This window comes from Podarcis tiliguerta (genome assembly GCF_965153285.1).
Source record: "Podarcis tiliguerta genome assembly, chromosome: 3".
Taxonomy (NCBI): domain Eukaryota; kingdom Metazoa; phylum Chordata; class Lepidosauria; order Squamata; family Lacertidae; genus Podarcis; species Podarcis tiliguerta.
The window spans coordinates 44,565,179-44,589,029 of record NC_139536.1 but is presented as its reverse complement, the minus strand read 5'-3'; the positions used below and the strand labels follow the sequence as shown (position 1 = coordinate 44,589,029).

General features: G+C 42.2%; 1 protein-coding gene across 1 annotated transcript in view; it reads left to right on the top strand.

Moving 5' to 3' along the window:
- The window catches only part of ACTN2 (actinin alpha 2), a 56,109-nt gene that overhangs the window by 20,309 nt on the left and 11,949 nt on the right, over positions 1-23,851 (top strand). Inside the window, exons 5-15 of the mRNA XM_083432154.1 lie at positions 666-753; positions 2,531-2,609; positions 5,192-5,273; positions 7,589-7,674; positions 9,340-9,432; positions 11,369-11,599; positions 11,861-12,008; positions 14,265-14,415; positions 18,192-18,300; positions 20,088-20,228; positions 22,767-22,949. Coding sequence (XP_083288280.1) covers positions 666-753; positions 2,531-2,609; positions 5,192-5,273; positions 7,589-7,674; positions 9,340-9,432; positions 11,369-11,599; positions 11,861-12,008; positions 14,265-14,415; positions 18,192-18,300; positions 20,088-20,228; positions 22,767-22,949 — 1,391 coding nt within the window. The remainder of the gene's footprint in view (positions 1-665; positions 754-2,530; positions 2,610-5,191; positions 5,274-7,588; positions 7,675-9,339; positions 9,433-11,368; positions 11,600-11,860; positions 12,009-14,264; positions 14,416-18,191; positions 18,301-20,087; positions 20,229-22,766; positions 22,950-23,851) is intronic.

Sequence of the window (23,851 nt, the reverse complement as noted above, 5' to 3'; positions counted from 1 at the left end):
AAACCATACAGTGGAAAAGAAATCTATCAAGCATTTCTGATCTATTCTTTCTGAATATGAATTATGCTTTTGCAGGTTTCCAAGAGAGAACATTGATCAGTAAATATTAGAAGGCACAAACTTAGAGGCTTGACGGTTTGGTTCAGTTCCACTAAAATCTCATTCCCAAAGCAGCATAGAAGGGGGATGTCTGCACATCCAGTACATATTCAGCCCTAGAAACCTGTGTTGAGCTAATGAAGACAAATATAAATATTAGAAGAATAAATCATGGATATTTACCTGATGAGGGAAGTCTCCCTGAATTTACGTGATCAGAATCTCCCAGTCATCCCCCCAAGCATTACTTGTTCATAGAATTACACCACAATGTTTTGAAACAGAGATTCGCTTATATTAAACACAAAACAGTCAAGTGTTATTCTGTGTTCAAACAACTCATGCAGGGGTGATCTAAGAGTGCGAGTCCATATCTGTGAATGTTCTGGCTCCACCCCACCCTGACCTTCCTGTATGGAATGGCAAGGTCAGAAGGGGACTTCTAAGCACAAGATTCCCAGTCTTGGAGAGGCTTCTAAACAGTTTCAACAAAACACACTTAAAAACCACCATAAAGTGATCTTGACCCGAAGCTTCATTACCTCCCTCATACATCTCCTTTCCAGAGACATCTGCCAAAGAAGGACTACTGCTGTGGTGCCAGAGGAAAACAGCACCGTATAGAAATGTGAACATTCAGAACTTCCATCTGAGGTAACAGCCATTTTGTGCCATCCATTTCAACGATGGAATGGAGAGCATCCCTTGGTCCTTGCAGTTTGATGAAAGGGCTGGTTCTTAACTTGCAGGGGTGGCCTGATTGTTATTCCTCTCCATGCTTCCCATGTTACTCTGGCCATTAAGACAGCAAGACCATTGTTGGGAGGGGGCAACTATGTGTTCACTCACATGCCAGCACTCCATATTGTAACATAGGGAGCTGGCAGCCACACTGCTCTTACAATGTAAGAATCAACCCCAAGGCTCTCTGCATATTTCTTTCTCATCATGGCCCCAGTTTGCATGAAATGAATATACAGTATATAGATTCTCGTAAATTAATTAGCATTGCCAGCATGAACTTAATGGCAATGCTTCCATAAACACGGGAACTAAGATTCGCTTCAGAGGTTCATTAAGGTTGCAGAGGTACCATAGCATAAACAGGATAAAATGGGGGCATTTATGGAACGCTTAATGAACATTCCCCACCCCCCCAGTGCTTGCTGTGTAACAGTACAATCCTATGTATGTTTACCCAGAAGCAAGTCCCTGTGTGCTCAGTGGGGATTTTTTCCCTGGGAAACTTCCATAGGATAGGCAACTTAGATTTTTTTTGTTGTACTTTAATACAGTAGGATATTTAATTAGGTTGAGTATGCAAGCTTTCAAACTTCACAGAACTCTTGATGAGATAAAATGGAAATTCAGCAGAATTCTGGATATAGAGAGAGCAAATTAAGATTCAAGGGACTGAAAAATCCGCATTGCTAGTAATAGACCATTAACAGAGCAGAAAACATATGCATTATGGATAACAAACTATTTACAAAGTGGATTTCAGGTGACTGAAAATATTTTCATTTTATCAAATATCTAGCATTTTTAGTTAGGTTTTTACAGACAGTTGTAATGAATAGATTTCAGTGTTGATTTTAAACACTGTATTGTGTTTCAAAAGCAATGAATGCTTGTATACACGATTCACTCCAATTCTTCAAGTTACCGGTACATACCAAGAAGAAGTGTCAGTATTCTCTTATTGCTGGTTTAATCTTTTAGCATTGGTATAGTTTTCTGAGACACCTTAAGAGTACCATATACAGTACATCTAAAGATAGACAAATTGCAGGGTAAAAGCAATAGTCCATTCAGCCAAGTGTCTTACTACTACCAATTAGAGCTTCTTGCCAAAGTTAAACACATATCCATTCATCATTCGTAATGCATGCAATTTATCTAGGTTCCTTCCTACACAGAAGTGGCCACTGTTCAGGAAACTGGTCTTCTATAATATGAGGTTGTACTAAGTCATATTTCGAGTAGACCCATTAAAATCAATGGAGTGTATCTAACTAAGTTCTACTCTACCCATTGAAATGAATGGACCTAAGTTAGTCATTTCTATTAATTACAATGGGTCTGCACTGAGTATGACTTAGTCTGATACATCCCAGAGTCCCAAAGTAGATGTGAAATGTCATTCAAAATATTTGGGCATTTTCACTATGCGCCAAAAGCAGAATAAACCCCATTTGATTACCAGATTCATAAATTCATGCTTTGATCTTCTCAATGTGCTTTTGAGCATTAAATGAGGTTTTGCAAAACAAAACACAGCAAGCGCTGGAATTGTAGCAAATTTGACGATGACATAATTACTGGGTACATTGTGTAGCTTCTGCATGTTTTCAGACCTTGAGCTGCTAGGATCAGTTGTCATTATTTCATTAACATCTTTTCATTTTATTTTTGGTTGCTTGTTGTGAAGCTGGAAAGACGGCCTTGCCCTCTGTGCACTTATCCATAGACATCGACCTGATCTTATTGACTACTCCAAGCTATCTAAGGTCATCCATCTGGGTGAAAGAGCATGGTGATTTGCAGTGATTTGGCTCACTTCCTGCATGCTAAGCATGTCTCCTTAATGGTAAAGTGGGGTATGTTTAGTAATATGAAGTGGCTTTCCTTCCTGGCTCCTTCCCAACAAATATAGATGAGGTAATACACGATCCTAAGTCAGGCTGTGTACACATTACCATTTACTCCAGCCCCAGTGTGCTCCCACTGCTGGTGTTGGAAGCCGAATACACATTATGTCAGCCACAATCCATATGCATCCTGTAGATTTTAAAGAAATACTGCTGTTTTATCATTCTCCCTCAAACTAACTTCCATCCATTTTGAAAATACAAGTTGTAGTTAAGATGAGGTTTGTACAGTTCAGACAACCATTGTGCATGCACAGATGACAACTTCTTTGAATAGTTTTTTGTGGGGAAGGATTGCAGGCATGGGAAATAAAATCAGGTAATGTGCTTTGGATGAAGACGTCTGCTCCTCCCTCAGTTGTGTACAGCAAGTGTGACTTGAAATGCAGGGCAGGATGAGGGAACCTTGCTGCGTTTCAAGCTGCTTACGTATATATAGTCTCATTACACCAGTGATTCCCAAATGTGCGCCATGACGGGAGCTGAAGTATGCCACGAAAATATACCACCATTTGGAGGCATCTGCCAATTTGTACCACTCTTTTCACAGGAAAGCCCAGTGCAAACTCTCTCTCCACCCTCTTAAAGTCCCTCTGATTTCAGTGGGGCTTTTATCACAGCTGAATATTTGCTGGACTGTGTGTGTGAAACATGTTTAAAGCTACCTGAGAGCACATGACAGTTACTTTGTAAGGAGCTGCAGGGCCGGCCCAGCTGTTAGGCAGGGTGAGGCTACTGCCCTCTGCTGGCTTTGGAAAATAGGCAAGATCTTACCTAAAATCAGTACTGATGCCGGAGGTGGTAGTGCAGGAGCGGCAGTGAAAGGTATGGCAGTGTTGGTGGCGGTGGCAGCAGCGGCAGGGTGGGGCAGCACTTCCTATTTTGCCTCCAGCAGTGAAATGGGACACACCACATCTGATGATCAATAACAACATATTTCTTTATTCAATCTATATACCATCCTTTATCCGAAGATCCCAGGGTGGTTAACATATTAACCATGCGTTGAACACAACAGATGCTTGCTTTCTGTTTTCCTCTTTTGTTTTTTGAATCTATTGACAAACGTTTTGTTGTGGCCTTTTTGAGTGTGTTGTGTGGTTTTACTTCCTGCATGCCTTTCCTGGCTTTTGTGTTGCACCAGGAATAATAGCCTTGCCATTAAAATTCTTCAACACCGGTTGGCATGGCTGGTTTTCCTTACAACACTTTAACTGTGTATCTCTGCAGGAGATCTGCAGCTTTGAATATTCTATGTTGGAAACACTGGCCTGATTCACACATTACACTGAACCACAGTTTAAAACTATGGATGAATTTGAACAAGCTGTGTGCTTGTGCACGCTGCTCAGGTTTGCTCCTTCTGCGCCATGAATGAAACAAGCCAGAGTCTGTGTTGTTGCACCACCTGAACCAAGGCTTCTGGTTTGTTTTTGCCAAACAAATCTCAAGGAGTAACCAAAGTTTGTTCTTGGCTTACCTTATTTGTTTTAAACTATGGTCCAATGTGATGTGTGAATGGGTCATTGTGACTTTAACAAGCAAAGCTCTGAGTAACAATCCAGTTCAAAGCCAGTTAAACTGAATATTGTGCAATTCTATACATGTTTATTCAGAAGTAAATCGCATTGACTTCAATGGTATGAATGAATGAATATGAATATATATGTATATGTACACACACACACACACACACTACCTTTTCATCAAAAGGGACATTCAAAATGGTTTTGAACTGGTTTGGTTTGAAATCCACCTAACAATAAACCATACGATCATTAAAGCAAACTTTGCGCATAGGATTGCAACCATAGGATTTAAGTTGATTTAATCCCACTGAATTCAGTGGAACTAAATCAAATTTGAATAGTCTAGGAATCAGTGTGGTCAGTTTATTTTATATTCTGTACCTCCTGTGGCGATTTCCATTGCTGTTCTATGAGGTCTGATTTAAATATGGTAAGGTCATCACATGATGATTTTCCTGTGCCGTAGTATTAAGTTGAATATTTATGGTGAATATGCCTCCATGTGATGGCTTCTGGCATTTGTCTGACCATAAATCTGCTCACGTGGTAAGTAAATCTCATGGTGCCTTTATTATGTCAAATGATAACTGCAAAATCATCATCAGTAATTTGAAATAATTCCCTAGTAATGCTAGAGTTTCAATCCTGCGATGCACTTATTTTGAATTAAGTTCCATTGTACTATGTTTCACTTTCTTCTGAGTAAACAAAAAGTGGCAGGCTGTTGATATTTATGTAGGATTTGCTTTGAAACTACAGTTGGAAGTTTGTGGCAACTTTAAAAAAGTTATTTGATACCTTTCAGTAAAAAAAACCCAACAATCTCAAATATTCTGTCCTTTGGTTCTGATTGTATAATGCTTCATAGATTTATTCATGATTAATTATAATTTGTGGTCTTCTTTCATGCAGGATGACCCACTGCGGAATATAAATCTTGCCATGGAAGTTGCTGAAAAGCATTTGGATATCCCAAAGATGTTGGACGCAGAAGGTGGGAGCTAACATCCTTTTAAGAAGCAGTGGACTGAGTAACCTTTCAACATCTTTTGTTTCCATACATGGATTCAAAAGGATAGCTTTTCACATAGTGTCTGTGAAACAGTACTTCAGTAGTTGGGTCCTATATATTCTGGCGTATGCAGAATATATTTTGATTTAACTAATATCCACATCACAGGCTATGAGTGGTTTGCCTCAGCACATAGTATGGGAAGTCCTGAACAAGGCATTTGCATGGATAGGCGGAGTCCCCCCAACCCCAGTCGACTCCCGAGTGGAATAATGACTCGAGACAACGTGCTATGAGATTAAAACTGGCCACAACTTTATTAACATGCTATGGGATTAAAACTGGCCACAACTTTAATAATGTGCTGTGGCATTAAAATTGGCCACAACTTTATTAAGTTTCAGCTGTAGGGAGACCTTGGCTCAGGCATTGGGCGTTTATCTTTCCCAGTCCCTAGCCGGGGATCTGGGGGACATCAGGGTTATCCAGAATGTGCAGGGATTCGGCTGGCTCTGGAGAACATATGTTCAAGCAAAGAGCCTGCCACCACTGTTGCAGGGGAGAGCAATGACAACCTCTCGGCGTATGGCCAATGCCTCCCCTCTAGACCCCTTTAACTGGGAACCCTGGGATCACCGCCGCAAGGGGGGCGTGGGTCATCACTTCACGCCCCCCCCCCCCATTTAGGGAAGATAGACTAAAGGATTCCACCCAAGGCCTGAAACCGCCAAAGTTGTGATGTTTTGCTATGGGGAAGGCAAAACCTGCCAATGCAGGAAAATTCCTTTCCGGCCCTTCAACAGCGACCATGATGTAGCAGCGCCTGCGTACCTGTGAAGAAGAGGTTAACCTGGAAAAGAAGGCATAACTGAGGGAGGGCAGGGTGGGAGAAGCTCTGGAGCCAACTGACGCGTTGCAGGTAAGAGTCACCTTCTGTTGTGTGGGCAGGGCGGTCCCTCCCCCTACCTGGCCAATCCCTTGGCAACGCCTCCCCAGGCAGGATTGGGCGATTGGCTGAGGTAGGTGGAGACCTCCAGGTATCCAGCCTGGGGAGGGCGAAGCCAGCCCATGCTACCCGGAGCCACACTGGGATCCAGGGGGCTGCAGGCAACCACGCAAAAGGCGTGGGGAGCAGTCATTCTGAACTTTGTCCTTCAGTCTCCTCCGCTGTTGGCAACACAACACCCTGACATGACTGACTACTGTATTGGATACTGCTCTGAAGTCCCCTATTAGGCAGCTGGATCTGGGAGCCACCATTTTCATTTCCCACAATACTCCCCCACCATAGGAAATTGTTCTGGGAAATAGTGAGAAATTTAAATAGCAGCTGCAAGTTGCTTGATTTAAATAGCTGCCTCAAGCTGCCAGATCCAATTCAATTGTTTTTATGATTTATGCTTCCTCTTAGTACCATGTGTTTGCTGGTGCTCAGAAGGTAAAGTTCTGAGCTTAATTTTTGCTCTTTACTTTCCATGATATTTTGTAGCTTTCCTCCCAGTCTGATCTTATATGACTATTTTGGAAATGTTTTAGAGGATTGAATTTGCTTTTGCAGAACATCCACCAGTAGTTTTCAATGCTTCCTTAAAAATGCAACAGCATGTTCTGTTTAGTTTCATAGTATATAGTATAGATCTCCTATATATAATAAAACCTACATTTTAATTGCTATTTGTAGTTGTGTCAGTACTGAGAAACCTCCATGATGTGATAATAAAGCATAATAGCATTGACATTTGGATAAGTATTCCAGGAAGCTGAAATTTTATAATAAAAGAAAAAGAACAATGCAAGTGCTACTAAGAGAGCACTTCAAAATGTGCTATCTCATTTTTAAAAATCACATAACACTGTGAAGATATTAAGCACAGTCTTTTTCAGGGAAGACCTTTGTCAGATGGAAAGTCACACATATACATTTCGAGATGTGCTTCATTTGAACCTCATGCATGATGGTTCACTCATGCAAACATTACTCATTTAAGCCATCTTGCTGTATAGGTAAAGATAGCTTGCCTTGAATCAGGGATTGCTCCAATGAGCAGTGATTATGTTTCCTTGCAAACATTATTCATAAAAGCAGTGGAATTGTTCCAAGTCCCCTCTGTGCCCCAGGATCTCAGTTTGAGTTTCAATATTTTGCCTTTCCAGCCGGCATGTATTAACATAGCAGATGATTAATTTCAGCTTGTTGAAGCCTGGCAGACCAGCACCTGCCTTGCGTACAGAAAGCAAAGCAGGATGGCAGCAGTTTTCCACTCCTTGTGTTTGTTTTGTTTCTTCTTCCCTTGCAGATATTGTGAACACCCCCAAGCCTGATGAGAGAGCTATCATGACTTATGTTTCCTGCTTCTACCATGCTTTTGCTGGAGCAGAGCAGGTATTCATCATCTGTCCCCTTCGGACTGCCGTTCTGAATGTCGCTCTGTGTGTTTCAGGTTTCCATTGGGTTTATCATTTGCCCTGCAGTTTCTTTGTTCTTTAATTAACATGGACAAATATATGTTAAGTGAGCGTGCTCGGTCTGTGTGTTTTAATCAGAATCTGCTTTTGACTCTGTTGGCATTACAGGCACTGCAGTAATCTTTAGTTCCTATTACGTAAATAAATATAACTGCACTGAGCATTCAATCCATTTTAGAAAGGCTGCATTTCCTCACCACAACCCTTTATAATGAGAAGCAACATTATCTGACCTAAAATGATAGTTTTCAGGGAAGTGAACAAAATATTATTCCACCTTCTCTAATAGGGTCTTATGAGAGGGTCAGGCTCCATACAGATGTTTTGTATGGCAGTATTTTTCAAACTGTGGTCAAGCCTGCTCCATAAGAGCAGATGGGGCTCTGCCTCATCATCCTCCATTTCCTCTCTGACATCTCCCACCTGCCTGCCTTCTTTTTTACAAAAAGTCCAGAGAATGACACTGGCTGTCAGCTTCTTCTTTCTCAGCCTTACCTGTGTACAGTGCTTTTTTTCTTTAAAAAAATATTTAGGGGTATTGTCATTTTCCTACTCATGTTGAAATACTACTGTGAAACAGGACAGTTGACCCTCACTGGTGAAGGTAAGATGGTAAGAAATGTTAGCCTCAATGTATTTTGGCTTCGCGATGGCATCACATTGTCCCATCTAACTGGTTATGTGGTATCAACATGAAGTCTGACCAGATGAAGGGAATCCTGATTCGGCTTCTGATATCATCAGGCCGCCAAATCAGATTGACATTTGATGACATCATATCATCAGGCTGCCTAAGTGATTCCTGACTAGGGTTTCCTCAGGAAGAAGCTGTTTTTAAAAAACCAAAACAAGCCACAACACTAAAGTTGCAGATTGGAACTGGGAGAGAGCAGCTTAAAACTGCACAAAAAAGTTTAAAAGTGGGCTGTCATTAACTCCTCCCCCCACCACCACTATGTTCCTTCTATTCTGAAATTTTCCTAGGTAAAAATTTGGTGCTGTGCTATCGTTTTGCTTTTTAAAAAAAATATGTTCGTCATTATTTTTTGCATCCCCCTCCCTTACATTTCACTATTTTTCTGACAGTGCCCAGATGGTAGCATCATTAGAGTTACCTTGAATTAGCATCATCTTGCCGGACTATCACAGCATGCTGAGCCAACATATCTATATCGACTTTGACACAGATGAAAACCAAAATAGCCCTTACAGAAAATGAGTAATTCATCAAATATATTGCAGTGTCGTTGTGGGTAATGACTCCACAAGTTCCCCACAAGTATTTTGCTAATGTTTAAGCTAAATTAGTTAAAAAGCAAGTTAATATAAAGGGTGTGTGTGTGTGTGTGTAGAGTCCTAAGGCACCTTTAAGATTAATAAATTCACAGTGCAAGCCTATGTAAGAAGTGAGTCCCAATGAGTTAAATGATCTTATTCCAAGGAAAGTGTGTATAAGCTGAAGGTTACAATAGTAAACACAGCTACTTTACTTTTCAGAAGCCAATATATGGTCATTCTTTAGTTTGTGTCAGTCTAAGAATGCAATGATATATCCACACTGTTTATGTCCTGTGTTTTTCAGGCGGAAACAGCAGCTAATCGGATTTGTAAGGTACTTGCTGTGAACCAAGAAAATGAAAAGTTGATGGAAGAATATGAAAGGCTAGCAAGTGAGGTAAAGGAAACCGACATAATAGTGAAATAATTATTCTGATAATAAAGCATGGATGGCTTGAATAAGCAATTTAATAAGAACATTTACCCAAAGCTGTTATCTACTGCTGAGGCTCTTTTTATTCAAACATAGTCATTAAATGAGGAGAGGAAAGCTCCTTTTCATTTAACATGATCTGTATTTTAATTGAAAATATATTTGCTGCCTTTTTATCCAGTGTTGTAAAGTGCATGTTCTTGATGTTAAATGCAGTGGAGATTTCCTATGCTTGCAGCTTAATTTGGATGATGTTCTTCCTTGATTGCAGCTTCCATATACACTTGCTACCGCATCGTGAATGAGCTTTAGGATTTCAGTCACTCACACTGATGATTCCTAAATTATAATAATTTGCAGATACAGACTACGAGGCTAGGTTTGGCTTTGGTTTCTAGGCCAAACAGAGAGGGAGTTCTTGCACTCATAGGGAAGTGATATAGGCAAGACAGCCTTTACTTCTTGCCTGAGGTAGTAATCCCAGCTCACATATGGAAAACCACCAAGCACAACTTGAGAGTTCTCAGGGAAGTGATAGCTCTTGGGCATCACTTCTGAGAGGCCACAGCTAGGTCTGTGGGGGGACTGAGAGACAGGCCAAAATGAAGCAGTATTTAGTCTGCTCCAGCATGTCCTGTACACTGGCCAGCCAGCACCACACTGTTCGAGAATCAAGACCACTAGGAGATAATGGCCTGGTTTGTCTGCAGCTGTTCTGCCTCTCACTGCTGGATGAAGAACTAGAATTCTCAGTTTGGTTTCTGCTGGTTTGTAATACCCATAATTCAGAGCAGTACAAAGACAAGCAGCAGCTTACAAGGTACATCAGATTCATAGGAGGTATAGATTCGTAGCTACGTATAAGCTCAATTGCTGACCCAGTAAGTGACCAGTAAGTGACCTATGGGTGGCCCTAGCACTTCACCGAGCAAGTCCGGGGATTGGGCAAGCAAATGGGCACTCTTTCAAGTGTGTTGGGCTTGTGATGTTTGTTCACACTGGCGTCTCTGTGTCCCTTGAATTGGAGGTGAGGTTGATGCTGGGCCAGCATACAAATTACTTTCCATTACTTTTACCTGCTTCAGAGAAGGCTTCACACAGGCAGGAGATGGCGCTGGGTGGTTCCACAGCAGGAGGTGTCCCTAGGCGTCTCCTGTGTCACAGGAGCAGAATACTGCTCTGCCAACCTGCTTGGTCCTTCCTCTGGATCCGGCTCTCCAGTCCCTAGACTACAGGTCTCCTCTCTGGGATCCCAGTTCCACTCACCCACATTTTGCTAGGAACTGCCTGAGTTCCTCCCATTCCTCCTCATGAGCCAACCGATCCCTCTGAGACACCTCAATAGGATTCATGACAGCATGATAAAACATAGTTTAAAGCAGGCTTCCTCAGCCTCAGCCCTCCAGATATTTCTGGCCTACAACTCCCATGATCCCTAGCTAGAAGGACCAGTGGTCAGGGATGATGGGAATTGTAGTCTCAAAACATCTGGAGGGCCGAGGTTGAGGAAGCCTGGTTTAAAGTAATCTATGGATAAACACGCACAAGTGCTTTGCTCTTCTCCTGCTCCCAACTGTTCCATACATGGAGGAAACAAGCCAGAAATGAGCTAGACTCTGACTTGTTGTATTGCATGAACCTGGCATGGGGTTTGTTCCTCTCCATGCAGACAATAGGTGGAAGCCAAGATTGACTCAACTGCAGCTAAAGGTAGCCCCAGCCCTGCTAACAATATTTCCTTCTATTTCACGCATCAAGAAATCATTCTTCTTTGTCTGTTGGGTTCCAATAGCACTAAATTCAGGGTGTACAGTATGTTTCTCTATAGCATGCAAAGAAGAAGCCACTTCTAATTATCTTTTTTATCATTTGTTTGTAATTTTATGTACGTGCAAAACAGCTTTTAGAATGGATTCGTCGCACAACTCCTTGGCTGGAAAACAGGACCCCAGAGAATACTATGGCGGCTATGCAGAAGAAGTTAGAGGACTTCAGAGATTATCGCCGTAAACACAAGCCTCCCAAAGTCCAAGAAAAATGTCAGCTGGAGATCAATTTCAATACACTGCAGACAAAACTGAGGATCAGCAATAGGCCAGCTTTCATGCCATCAGAAGGGAAGATGGTTTCAGTAAGTAAAGGGGCCTATGAATCTTCCTTGTTGGTTCTAGAATGGTTCATTAAGCCTGGAAACAGCATATGCATGGTGCTTTACAGAGTTAAGATAGCAAAAAAGATAGGTGATTGACCCAAGCATATTGCAATCCAAATTTTTACACTGGGAATTATAGTAGAGTCAAGGAAGATGCTGATTATATGCACAGAAGACCCGGAAATCTTGAGACACACAATTTAAACCATTAAAGGTGTTCTGTTTGCATTCCTCTCCTAGGACATTGCTAGCGCTTGGCAAAGACTTGAGCAGGCTGAGAAGGGCTATGAGGAATGGTTGCTGAATGAAATTCGAAGGCTTGAGCGACTTGAACATTTGGCTGCCAAATTTAGGCAAAAGGCTTCTTCGCATGAAACCTGGGCTTATGGTAAGCTTGAAGCCTGCTGTTAACTACAATATCCACCCAATTTCACATCCTCTTGTTATGATGGCTGTATGGAATTTCTGGTTTTGAAAGCTTTATGCTTCTGAATACCATTTCCTAGAGAAGGGAGGGGGTGGCTGCCTTCAGGCTCTGGTTGGTGGGTTTTGTGGAAGCAGCTGCTTGCCCACTGTGGGGAAAAGGACGCTGAACTAGATGGATTGCTGGTCTAAAGTAGGCCGCCTGCTGAGAGCCAGTGCGGTGTAGTAGTTAAGAGCGGTAGTCTTGTGATCTGGTGAACTGGGTTTGTGTCTCCGCTCCTCCACATGCTGCTGCTGGATGATTCTAGGCTAGTCACACTTCTTTGAAGTCTCTCAGCCCCACTCACCTCACAGAGTGTTTGTTGTGGGGGAGGAAGGGAAAGGAGAATGTTGGCCGCTTTGAGACTCCTCAGGGTAGTGATAAAGCAAGATACCAAATCCAAACTCCTCCTCCTCCTCCTCCTCTTCTTCTTCTTCTTCTTCTTCTTCTTCTTCTTCTTCTTTGTTTGTTTCTTCATTGCATTTATATACCACCTTTTTCTCCAAGGAGCTCAAAGTGGCATACATGGTTTTCTCCCTTCTCTCTCAATAAAGCCGCACAACAACCCTGTGAGGTAGGTTAGGCTGAGAGGTAGTGACTGGCCCAAGGACACCCAGTGAGTTTTATGGCCAAGTGGAGATTAGAACCCTGGTCTTCCAGACCCTAGTCCAACACTCTAACCACTACACCACACTGGCCTCTCTTTATGTTCTTATTTAGCCCTGCTGAGACGGAATAAGTTTTACAACGTTTTAAAACCTTTTTTGGTAGGAGGAGTCAAAAACATGGCTAAATGGGCCAGAGAGATTTATTTGGCTTCCATAAGCATTGAAAGAAACCTTTCAATTAAATATAATTTGTAAGTGCAACAAGAAGAAATCCCAGTTTTAAAAAAAATGTTATTATGCTGTTATTCTCATTTTTATCCTGTGTGGAACACCTGGAACCTGGGGAGTTAAGAAACACACAGAATTGGACAGATCTCCTCCTGGTTTTGCCTGATTTCCTCCTCACTCAACGGGTTCCTGGTGTCCCATCACACATTGTTCAGCTAACCCTTTGGAGAGGCTTTTCTGTATGATGTGGGGGAGAGGACAGGAAAATTTCATACTGTGAATGTTCTTATCCTGGAATAGTGTGCCTTAAAATTCAGACATTTTTACCTGTTCCCACCTTTCCCTAGACAGACAGTGACATTATCCAAAGCCCCCAGTTTTTCCATATATTGCATGTTCAAAGCAGTCGTAGAGAGCAAGAGCTATTTTACAAGTCTGCAGAAAGTACCCATTTTTGCAAGTTGATACTACCAAACTAAGGATGGAAGATATTAAAAGAAGAAGAAGAAGAGTTTGGATTTGATACCCCGCCTTTCACTCCCTTTAAGGAGTCTCAAAGTGGCTAACATTCTCCTTTCCCTTCCTCCCCCACAACAAACACTCTGTGAGGTGAGTGGGGCTGAGAGACTTCAAAGAAGTGTGACTAGTCCAAGGTCACTCAGCAGCTGCATGTGGAGGACCGGAGACGCGAACCCAGTTCCCCAGATTACGAGACTGCCGCTCTTAACCACTACACCACACTGGCTGGTGCTGGTGAGGCAACATTTCCATGTGTGTCTGGCCTGTGAAAACTTTGACCTGTCAAGGGGGATGGGGTGCAGCCAACTAGGCATGTATTTGGTTTGATATTCCTCCTGATTTTTATAGAAGGCAGAGAAACAGAAGGTTTATCAAGCACCTATTCAAACATGACTGATGAGATGTGTTCAGTTGGGTCATTCAGAAGACATATAGGGATGGAGAAATCTATCAGTTTGGGTTTCTCTTAAGTTTCTCATTTCTCTTTCTCTTAGGTTTTCCACATTTCTGCATCAGCCTGTGATTTATTTTTTAACGAAAAGGCCCTCGTGAAGATTTATGTACATTTTCCCCTAAATTACACATTTTTACAAACTGACCTTGCCTATATAATGTATTTTATTGCTATTTTCACCAATATATGCATTTTTATGCAAGCTTCCCCTAATGTATACATTCTTTACCTTTATTTGGTTGGAAAACTGCATTGCAAAATTCAAAGATGAGCAGATTTCAAAGGTCTGTTTCTCTGTGTACTTGAGCCATTAGCAATCAGCTTTCCTAATGAGAAACATAAATGGTTTTGGATTTTCTTTCCTCCTGCCAGGCAAAGAGCAGATTCTGCAGCAAAAGGATTATGAAGCTGCGACTCTGACAGAGATCCGTGCTTTGTTGAGGAAACATGAGGCTTTTGAGAGCGACTTGGCTGCTCACCAGGACAGAGTGGAACAGATCGCTGCCATAGCCCAAGAGCTGAAGTATGTTCCATTTAGAGGCACGCAGCTGCTGACATTTACCCGATAAACTCTTTCCAATAAATTCGATAGTGTCATAGGTACAATGTAAGAATTCCACAGATAGCTTTGTAAGTGTTATTATCTTGGCCTCCTCGTTGAAAACCTTCCTTATTTCTTCCCAAACTAAAAATAAAAGCCTTTGCAGGGCAAAGGCTAATAACAAACCTTCTTTTCTGTCCGCTTCCTCATCAGTAACTCTGACATGTGAGATGTCATTTCTGATTTTACATGTTTTGCTTGAGGGATGCCAAAGGGAGAAAGAGCCAAACAGAAGTTTGAAAGAGGTTTGTTGTTTTATGTGTGTGTAGCGATGTTAAATATAGATATACAAATTTAAAAATAATGTATTGTTTGCAAAGAGATCCCTTGCTGTCAAATAGGTTTGTAGACATAATCAATGCCCTTTTTAATACCATGGCCCTGGCACTCCCAAATTTCTCTCTCTTATGTCATAGTCAAGCTTGCACAAATATGAAATGCCACTTGTGATGTGATATAGGGAGTTGTAAATTAATAAGGTCACCAGAAAAGCCCAGTAAAATTCAACTTAATTTTACTCAGAGTAAACCTATTTAAAATAATGACCATGACTATAGGAGGTCCATTAATTTAAAGTGGTCTATTGTGAACAAATCTAAGTTGAATACCACCTAAAGTGTCAATCTGCAAACCTATGTACATGAATAATGGAGTTCTCTGATTAGGACATGTATATTTTTTGGTCTTGTTGATCATTAATACAAGCTGTGCATATTTTTATTTTTGTGTTCATTTGCTCTTTTTCATCACTTGTTACACTTGTGTTATGCCCCATTGATTTCAACAAGGAACATTTTTAACACATTCTGATTTCAAAGGTCAGTGGGACTTAGAAAGGTTGAATTCACTTTTTTATTTTACAAATGTCTGCATCAACTATTTCTGCAAGGAAACTGAAGATGGTTGACTAGCAGGTGGTAATGAACACAAAGTAAAGCGACCACAATCCCTAAAACATCCCAATGCATATTTAAATTTATAAATTAACAATATCCAATCTGCTTTAACCAGTTCCAGCAGCACAATAAGTAACATAGAACAGATGCAGAAAAAATGGCAGAGTTAGCCAAAGGCCTGAAGCAGTCTAGTGATAGGGCTGGTGAACTTAATGGCAGAAGGCCCGACCCATAGCTGACACCAGCTTCACGTTCCGAGGTCAGAGGATTTGGGGAAGGGCCCAAGATTATAAGATGGTGTGGGGAGAAAAATATAGGAAAAGACAGATCCTAACATAGCCAGGTCCTAAACCAGTAAGGGCTTTAAAGCTTAAGACCAACACCTTGAACTGAGCCTGGAAACTAATTGGCAGCCAGTGCAAATCAAGTAGAACCATCACGATGAATTCAAAACATCAAGCTCCTGGCTCCAGCATTTTGCACTAATTGAAGATTCTGAATGCTTTTCAAGGGAAATGGACCCGTTACAGTTGTTTTGAATTGTGCCATGGTTCCTGTTATCATTCAATCGTTTATTCATTTCATCTGCATATAGATAATCAGACAAATAGTACTTGGGAAGAATAGCACAATTCATCAGAGTTAATCATTGCTGCTGATTTCAGTGGGTCTTAATTTCAAGTAAGTGAATAGGATATTGCAGCCTGAATTAGCACTTCTTTCCCCATGTGATGGTAAGTTGAACAGTGCTAAATATCAGTGGCAAATCAGTCATTGCTACAAGAATTTAGTTCCACTTAAACTAGCCTTTTTATCATTTCCCAAAACAGTTTTCACAGAATAGCAGATTGGAGATATAAAAAGTAAGTCTTCCTCTCTGGAAATGGTTCTGAGAAAGATGGGTTGTCTAAGAAACTTGGGACATGATGTTGATTATAGCTTTTCAATTAGCTGTGCTGGTTACTGAATCAGGCCTTTGGAGAGATAATTATTCCCTTTCTGCTTTCTGGGTCGGCATGGCTCCATATTTTCTGGTCTTCATCTCTTGGCAGTGCAGGGTTGCTATTTTTGGAGAACAATTGGAGTGTGTGACCTTGAGCTACACTGGTTACAGTTCAGTGTCAGCTCAACCATTTTCTCTTAGCAGCTGAGAGCTGCTAAGAGCATAAAGGTTAAAGTTCTTAAAGGCTTGTTGACCGATGGGTGTCTGGCTACATCCTGCATGCATGTGTATGTGAGCAAGACTGCTTCAACTCACAACCACTATTGACTGCCAGAGTGTAAAGTCCCAGAAATAGTAGACAATGTGTAAGTGACAAGACTCCAGTTGCAAAGCCATTCAAAATCGTGAAGGGATGAAGCAATGGATTCCCCATTTGTAACCTAAAACAATTGAATACTAATACATTGAATACCAATAGCCAATTGACTCATAGTCCTAAGCACTGCTTATTTGTTGTAAGGGTTTGCATATGCTCCCTTTGGAATTTATCTCATATAGTACTTGCTTACACATTTATCATATTCTGAATACTGCTAGGATATCTCTTTCCACTCACATAGAAATAAAATTATGCTGGTCCAATGTTCTCATATAGAGAAGGTAAGTGTTTGCTTTGATCCCTACTAGTAGTGTCTTCCATTAGTGTGTTTAACACAGGTGAAATAGTGGCTTCTTTCATTTGATTAATGATACTGGGAATCAGTGACTTATTTTAACATGTTCTGTCCCCTTAAGATGCCAGTAAAAATCAATGCAAGGCACAATGGGTTGTATCCAATGCTATCTATATGTGAGCAGAATAGACTTATGCTCATGCAATGGACTTTATACCCTCCCCCCTTCTGCAGCCCTCTGTGCACCCTCAAAAAATATCCAAGTGGCTGAGGAACCTCCCAGAGAAAGCTTTGGGGGTTCACAGTTTTGGGGTAGCTGACAGAGGTAGGAGAGGAAGGTGAAGTCTCATCGCACAAGCAGAAGTCCAGCCAGATTTTGTTTTTATTGTTTATTCACGTGAAACTCTTTGCCCTGACTTAAAGCTCATTGTAATATAGCTTAAGAATTCCCCCTTTGAGGTGTAGGGCATCAAATACCCCTTTCCTTGTCTGGATTTTAAAGGGTGTTTTCCTGTTAGATTAAATTTCAAATTGGTATGGATGTACTCACACCATAACAATGTCTGTGTTAGATAATGGCATGCAGAGAGCATGCTGGTAGCAGCCAAAAGCTAAATGCAGCATATGATGAGCCAGTCATAAAAGTCAACTAGCTTGAGGATAAAGTGCATGTATTGGCTCTCACTAGAATCGCACAGCTAATCTGGCAGAAAACTAGTCTAGATAAAGTCTTGTCTCAAACTTCAGAAATCAAGGGTAGGATCCAAGGAACCATGAAACTTGTTCCATGAGCTCTAGGGGCTTTAGACTTTTCCCCCACTTTCTCAAACGACAGACCTCCAAGGCAAACGGGTTGAAAAGTGGTTTCAGCACTATTCTAGACTGGAGATGATGGTGGAACTGGTGCTGCTCATGCTCACAAGTTTTTTGCAACGTCCGCTGGACATTAATGTCATCATCGCAGTGTCAGCCCATGCCAGCCCCCCCCCCCCATTTGATCCAGTTTTCCCTGCTGTGAAAAACCAGAAAAGCACACCTCTGGAACGGATTATGGTTGTAAACCAAGGTATCACTGTAGTAGTAGTAGGAATAAGAAGAATGTGTGGTCATGTCTTGGTGCATGGTCTCTACCACCACATTCCCTACTTTTGTTGGTTCTTAATGACGGCGGTCCTTTTCTTTTAGTGAACTGGACTACCATGATGCTGCAAGTGTCAACGATCGGTGCCAGAAGATATGTGATCAGTGGGACAGGCTGGGAACACTCACTCAGAAGAGGAGAGAAGCATTGGAGGTAAACCTGACATCAAGGTGCAGCTTGGATTTCTCAGGCTGGCTGAGGGTTTTTAACAGATTGTGGTAGACTACTGAGTGATGCGGAGTGAACGTTTTCTATGGTGCTCCATTACCCTTAACTTCGTCTTCTTTTTTGGTTGTTTGTTTGTGTGTGTGTGTGTGTATAAAAAAAGGATGACTTGCTTATAAAAGACTTGTCCCCACATTACTGCCAAAAGAAATTACACAAGTGGATGTTAGAGTTGAGGGGATGCTTCTAGCACCACCCTTTGGAAAGCTGGTGCATGGCATGGTGCGAATTTCTTTTTACAATTCACGACTGATTTACCGTATTTTTCGCCCTATAGGACGCACCGTCCCATAAGGCGCACCTAGTTTTTTTGGGGGGAAATAAAGGAAAAAAATTATTTCCCCCCCAGGCGCGGGGTTGGGGAAGCCCGAGCTTCCCCCGACCCCAGCCCCCAAACAGGCAGCTCTCTGCAAGCCGTGGGAGCCCAGTGCGTTCCCGCTGCTAGCGGAGAGGTCCGCGAAGCCTGGGCGCGCTGAGCTCAGCGCGCGCAGGCTTCGGCATGCAGGCACCTCTCCGCCAGCAGCGGGAGCGCTCCCGCTGCTAGCGGAGAGGTCCGCGAAGCCTGGGCGCGCTGAGCTCAGCGCGCGCAGGCTTCTGCATGCAGGCACCTCTCCGCCAGCAGCGGGAGCGTTCCCGCTGCTAGCGGAGAGGTCCGCGAAGCCTGCATTCGCCCCATAGGACGCACCCAGATTTCCCCTTCATTTTTGGAGGGGAAAAAGTGCGTCCTATAGGGCGAAAAATACGGTAGTTTAACTAATCTGTATCCTTTCCCCTGCCATTTCTGGATCACAAAGCCGCTCATGATAATTTTCAGAGTACAATGAAACGTAGAATCAACACGCCTCAAAAATCAACTGCATATTAGTACAGGAATGCAGGCAGCTGTCACCACTCAGTTGATAGAGCCTGAGAACATTAACATCAGGGTTGTAGGTTCGAGCCCCATGTTGGGCAAAAGATCCCCATATTGCAGGGGGTTGGACTAGATGACCCGCATGGTACCTTCCAACACTAAAATTCAGTGATTCTATATACCGAGTCAGACAATTGGTGCATCTTGCTCTGTATTCTCCGCGCTGACTGACAGTGGTTCTCTGGGTTTTCAAAATTGGACCATTTCCAGTCTGACCAGGAGATGCTGGGGATTGAACCTGGATCCGTTTGCATGCAAAGCAGAACATGTATTCTGCCGCTGAGCTATGGCTCTTCCCAATCCTATATGCCCCTTGTGCTGGGGGAGTGAGGGAATGGCTGCCACATCCATGCCTACTCAGCATAGAAATGGAGGAGAAAGCAGACAACACACAAACAAAAAGAAAACCTTAAAAAGAAAGAGACATGCCTCTCTGGAAACATAGCCAAGGTCACCAGTGAGGAGAAGGGCAAGTGGCAATGGTGATATATGGAAGGAGTCAGTGAACTCAGGATGATGTGAACATGCTTCCAGTGCAAACCTCTGAATCGCAGCACACACAGCAATGCCACAGCAGTCAAATCCAGTAGCACTGGTGGTGACACAGCCAGCAATGACCTCCCAAGTGCCTGTCCCCAGGAATCCCTTTTGCTTTCCTTTACCCGTGTACACTCGGAACTTCCTTTAACTTTGGTAGCGTTTTCTAAAGGGTTGCAGAGCCTATCCAAACTGTAAGCCAAAGTGAGTGTACGCTTCTAAAAGCAAGGCTCACTTTGTCCATTTCTGTATATTTACTTCACAGAGGACAGAGAAATTGTTGGAAACAATTGACCAGCTTCACCTGGAGTTTGCTAAGAGAGCTGCTCCCTTCAACAACTGGATGGAAGGTGCAATGGAAGACTTGCAAGACATGTTTATTGTTCATAGCATAGAGGAGATCCAGGTAATAATATTATTCTTATTTTTCATTGTGAGCCTAGAGAAGATGTTCCCTTTTCACTGTGAAGAAAGCGCCTATACTATTGCAGCCCTATTAAAAGACGCTTCAGATATTGCTTGTCCTTATTTGTGTGTTAGAAGGAAAAATAAATCCCAGGTCATGAATTTTATAAATGTGCAAAGACTAGGCACATTCATCCTGACACGTGAAACTTCAGGATCTTACGGTGGTGATGGGGTGCGGAGAGGCAAGAGATACTATTTTGTAATGATTAGACTGCCAGACATGCATCAGGGAGACTTGAATTCAGTCCTGCTCGTTTCATTATTTCCCATGTTGCACAGATATATCCCCATCCTTCTCTGCCCAGGGGGAGGTCATTGTAACTGAGTGGAGGGACCATTTCCAAATTTGTAAATGTAGCGCTTCTGCCATCGGGCAAGCCTCAATATAATGTTTAGTACAGGACGTCCTCTTTTCTTCTCTGCATGGAGCCAGCACAGACTGTGAGATCAGCACAGACCTAATCATCAGCTAAGTGTGCTATTTGGCTGGCCTTTCAGGGTTTGGGAGAGAACTCCGTCTCGCACCAGCTCCAGATTTTTGGGCCTCAGCTGGCCTCCCTCTCGGAATTAAACTGCATCCACTGTACATTGTTTGACCCCCTCACTTTCGCCTAATCCACACAAATGCTCAGAGAGACAGTGTAGGACACTGTTCCATCTCCTCATTCTTGCCACTACTTGCATGCTCACAAGCAGCATGCAAGGAGGAAGAGGCTCTTGGGGTTCAGTGGGCCCTCTGCTGGGGTGTGGGGTGTGGCAGCTTCCTGACAAGGCCACACCCTTTACCAGTAATGGATATATGATTATTTTATTTTATTTTTTTACTAATTGCTAGGGCTGTCTTTTTGAGAGTTCTGGGTAGGTTAGTTAACTTTCCCTTGAAAATATTTTCTGCAGAACTTCTTAGTTTGAGATGAACAACTTAGAACAATCAATCGTGGCCACAAGTACTGTAACTCCCTTAAATTCATGCCCATACAGCAGTTTTCATGCACCAGTGTACTGATGTGCTAATTAAATGTTATGTATGTGTTTCCCAGACATAGCTGGAATATGGGAAAATTCAGATGTATCGCAATGTCTTTGGTGGTTTTCTTTAAAAATAGCTCAACAACATGCTAATTTGCCAAATTTGGGCAAAACTAAGAAAAGCTCAACTTTTCTGTATGGATTTTCACTGTTTGAAGTATGACAACCCTATTCAACACACAAGTGCTCCCAATTTCAGGGATTCTTAACACTTTCTCTGCCTGCTGTTTTGTTGTTGATGTTGTTGTTGTTTGTTTGTTTTTACTTCAGGTAGTTTCCCAATAATTATTTTCGCCTTGGAAGGTTCAGAACATGTGTTTTAAACAACTCAGAATAATAATAATAATAATAATAATAATAATAATAATAATAATAATAAATTTTATTTATATCCCGCCCTCCCCAGCCGAAGCTGGGCTCAGGGCGCCTAACAACAATAAAACAGTACAAACAACACTTTAAAATCATTCATTATAAAATTAATTAATTCAAGCCACTGGCAACCATTGGGCCAGAGCTCTGCGAAGATTGCCAATGGAGGGAGTCAGGCTGTGCCCTGGCCAAAGGCCTGGTGGAACAGTTCTGTCTTGCAGGCCCTGCGGAAAGATGTTAAGTCCCGCAGGGCCCTGGTCTCTTGTGACAGAGTGTTCCACCAGATCGGAGCCACGGCCGAAAAAGCCCTGGCTCTAGTTGAGGCCAGCCTAACTTCTCTGTGGCCTGGGACCTTCAAGATGTTTTTATTTGAAGACCGTAAGTTTCTCTGTGGGGCATACCAGGAGAGGTGGTCCCGTAGGTACGAGGGTCCTAGGCCGTATAGGGCTTTAAAGGTTAAAACCAGCACCTTAAACCTGATCCTGTACTCCACCGGGAGCCAGTGCAGCTGGTATAGCACCGGGTGAATGTGATCTCGCAGCGAAGACCCCGTAAGGAGTCTCGCTGCAGCATTCTGCACTCGCTGGAGTTTCTGGGTCAGTCTCAAGGGCAGCCCCACGTAGAGCGAGTTACAATAATCCAGTCTGGAGGTGACCGTCGCGTGGATCACAGTGGCTAGGTCAGGGCGAGAGAGGTAAGGAGCCAACTTACCTCTCCAAGTTGCTTTTCCAAGGGGGAAAACAGGACTCTGTTACATGCATTTCTGTGTAACATGTAGTTAACCCCTTAGTGTTCAGCTCTGGGCCTCCTCTTGTTTGTCTTACCAATAATGATGAAGTGGTGGCTTTACATTGAGTCTGTGGAATTTATCAGCTATGCAACCTTGCTTATATTAATAATAATAATAATAATAATAATAATAATAATAATAATAATAATAATTTTTTATTTATACCCTGCCCTGCCCAGCCAAGGCCGGGCTCAATATATATTTGCATACATATTGAGATGGCCCATATAGCTGGCAATGCAACTATATGTATCCTTTCATTTATTCCTTTGTTTCTGATTACAGAGTTTGATCACTGCCCACGAACAGTTTAAGGCCACTTTGCCTGAGGCAGATGGTGAAAGGCAAGCTATTGTATCAATCCATAATGAAGTGGAAAAAGTGATTAACAGTTACAGCCTCAGGATAAGTCCTAACAACCCTTACTCCACTATCACTCTGGATGAGATCCGTACCAAATGGGATAAGGTACTGTAAGCAGAAAAATAATGTAGTTTATAGCTCATGGAAGTGTAGTGAAAATGCATCCTTTCCAGAATTTAACATTATTTTTAACACTTTACAAACGATTCCATACAGGTGGGGTAATATTCCACCCTGAAAATGGAATTTTGTATTTTTAGTGTTGGTCTGAAGCTAGTAAAAAGGATTGGAGTGGGTGTTATAGCTATGTATGAAGCTGTTTGCTCTTTTAAATAATTATGGGTGCCTGTTGTGGGGATGGCTTTGCAGGTAGGGACAGCAGTGAGACCCACAGCCAGATTACGATTAGTGTTTCTGATATTGGTTTTAAAAACATTTCAAGAAAAGGGCTTGAAATGGCAGGGAAGTATCGGAGCAGAGACTGCTCTTGCTGCTTTTCAAAACTTAAGAAAAACCCTAATACTGAGTGAATAACACACTAAGGAATTTTTTTAAAGGGGGGGAATTAAAAGTAAGAATTCACAAAACAGCAGTGATAGTGAGAGAGGCTGTACTGCTGTCACCAAAAATATCGTATATACAAGCCAATATTTGTTTGCACCTGCATTTCACATGGTAATTGTAATATGCTCACGGTAGAAATTTTTTCCTTGAAGTAAAATAATACATTTGGGCTACTGAAGCAAAATGTGAAAGCCAGACTTCTGGGCTTGGATATCAGATGGTAGAAGCATTTATTTAATTAAAAACTGACTGTGCTAAATGGTCCTCGACAATAGGCTGCTGCTACCACACCTACTATGGCTGCAGTTGGTGCAAAGCATTCAGTGGGAAGAGTGAAAGCGATAAGACGAGGTGAAGCTGTCAGTTTAGGCAGCAGATTCCAGAAATCCCATTTCCCTTTTTCTCTGTATTACGTAAAAAAAAAAGAAAGAAAGGTTGGAAAG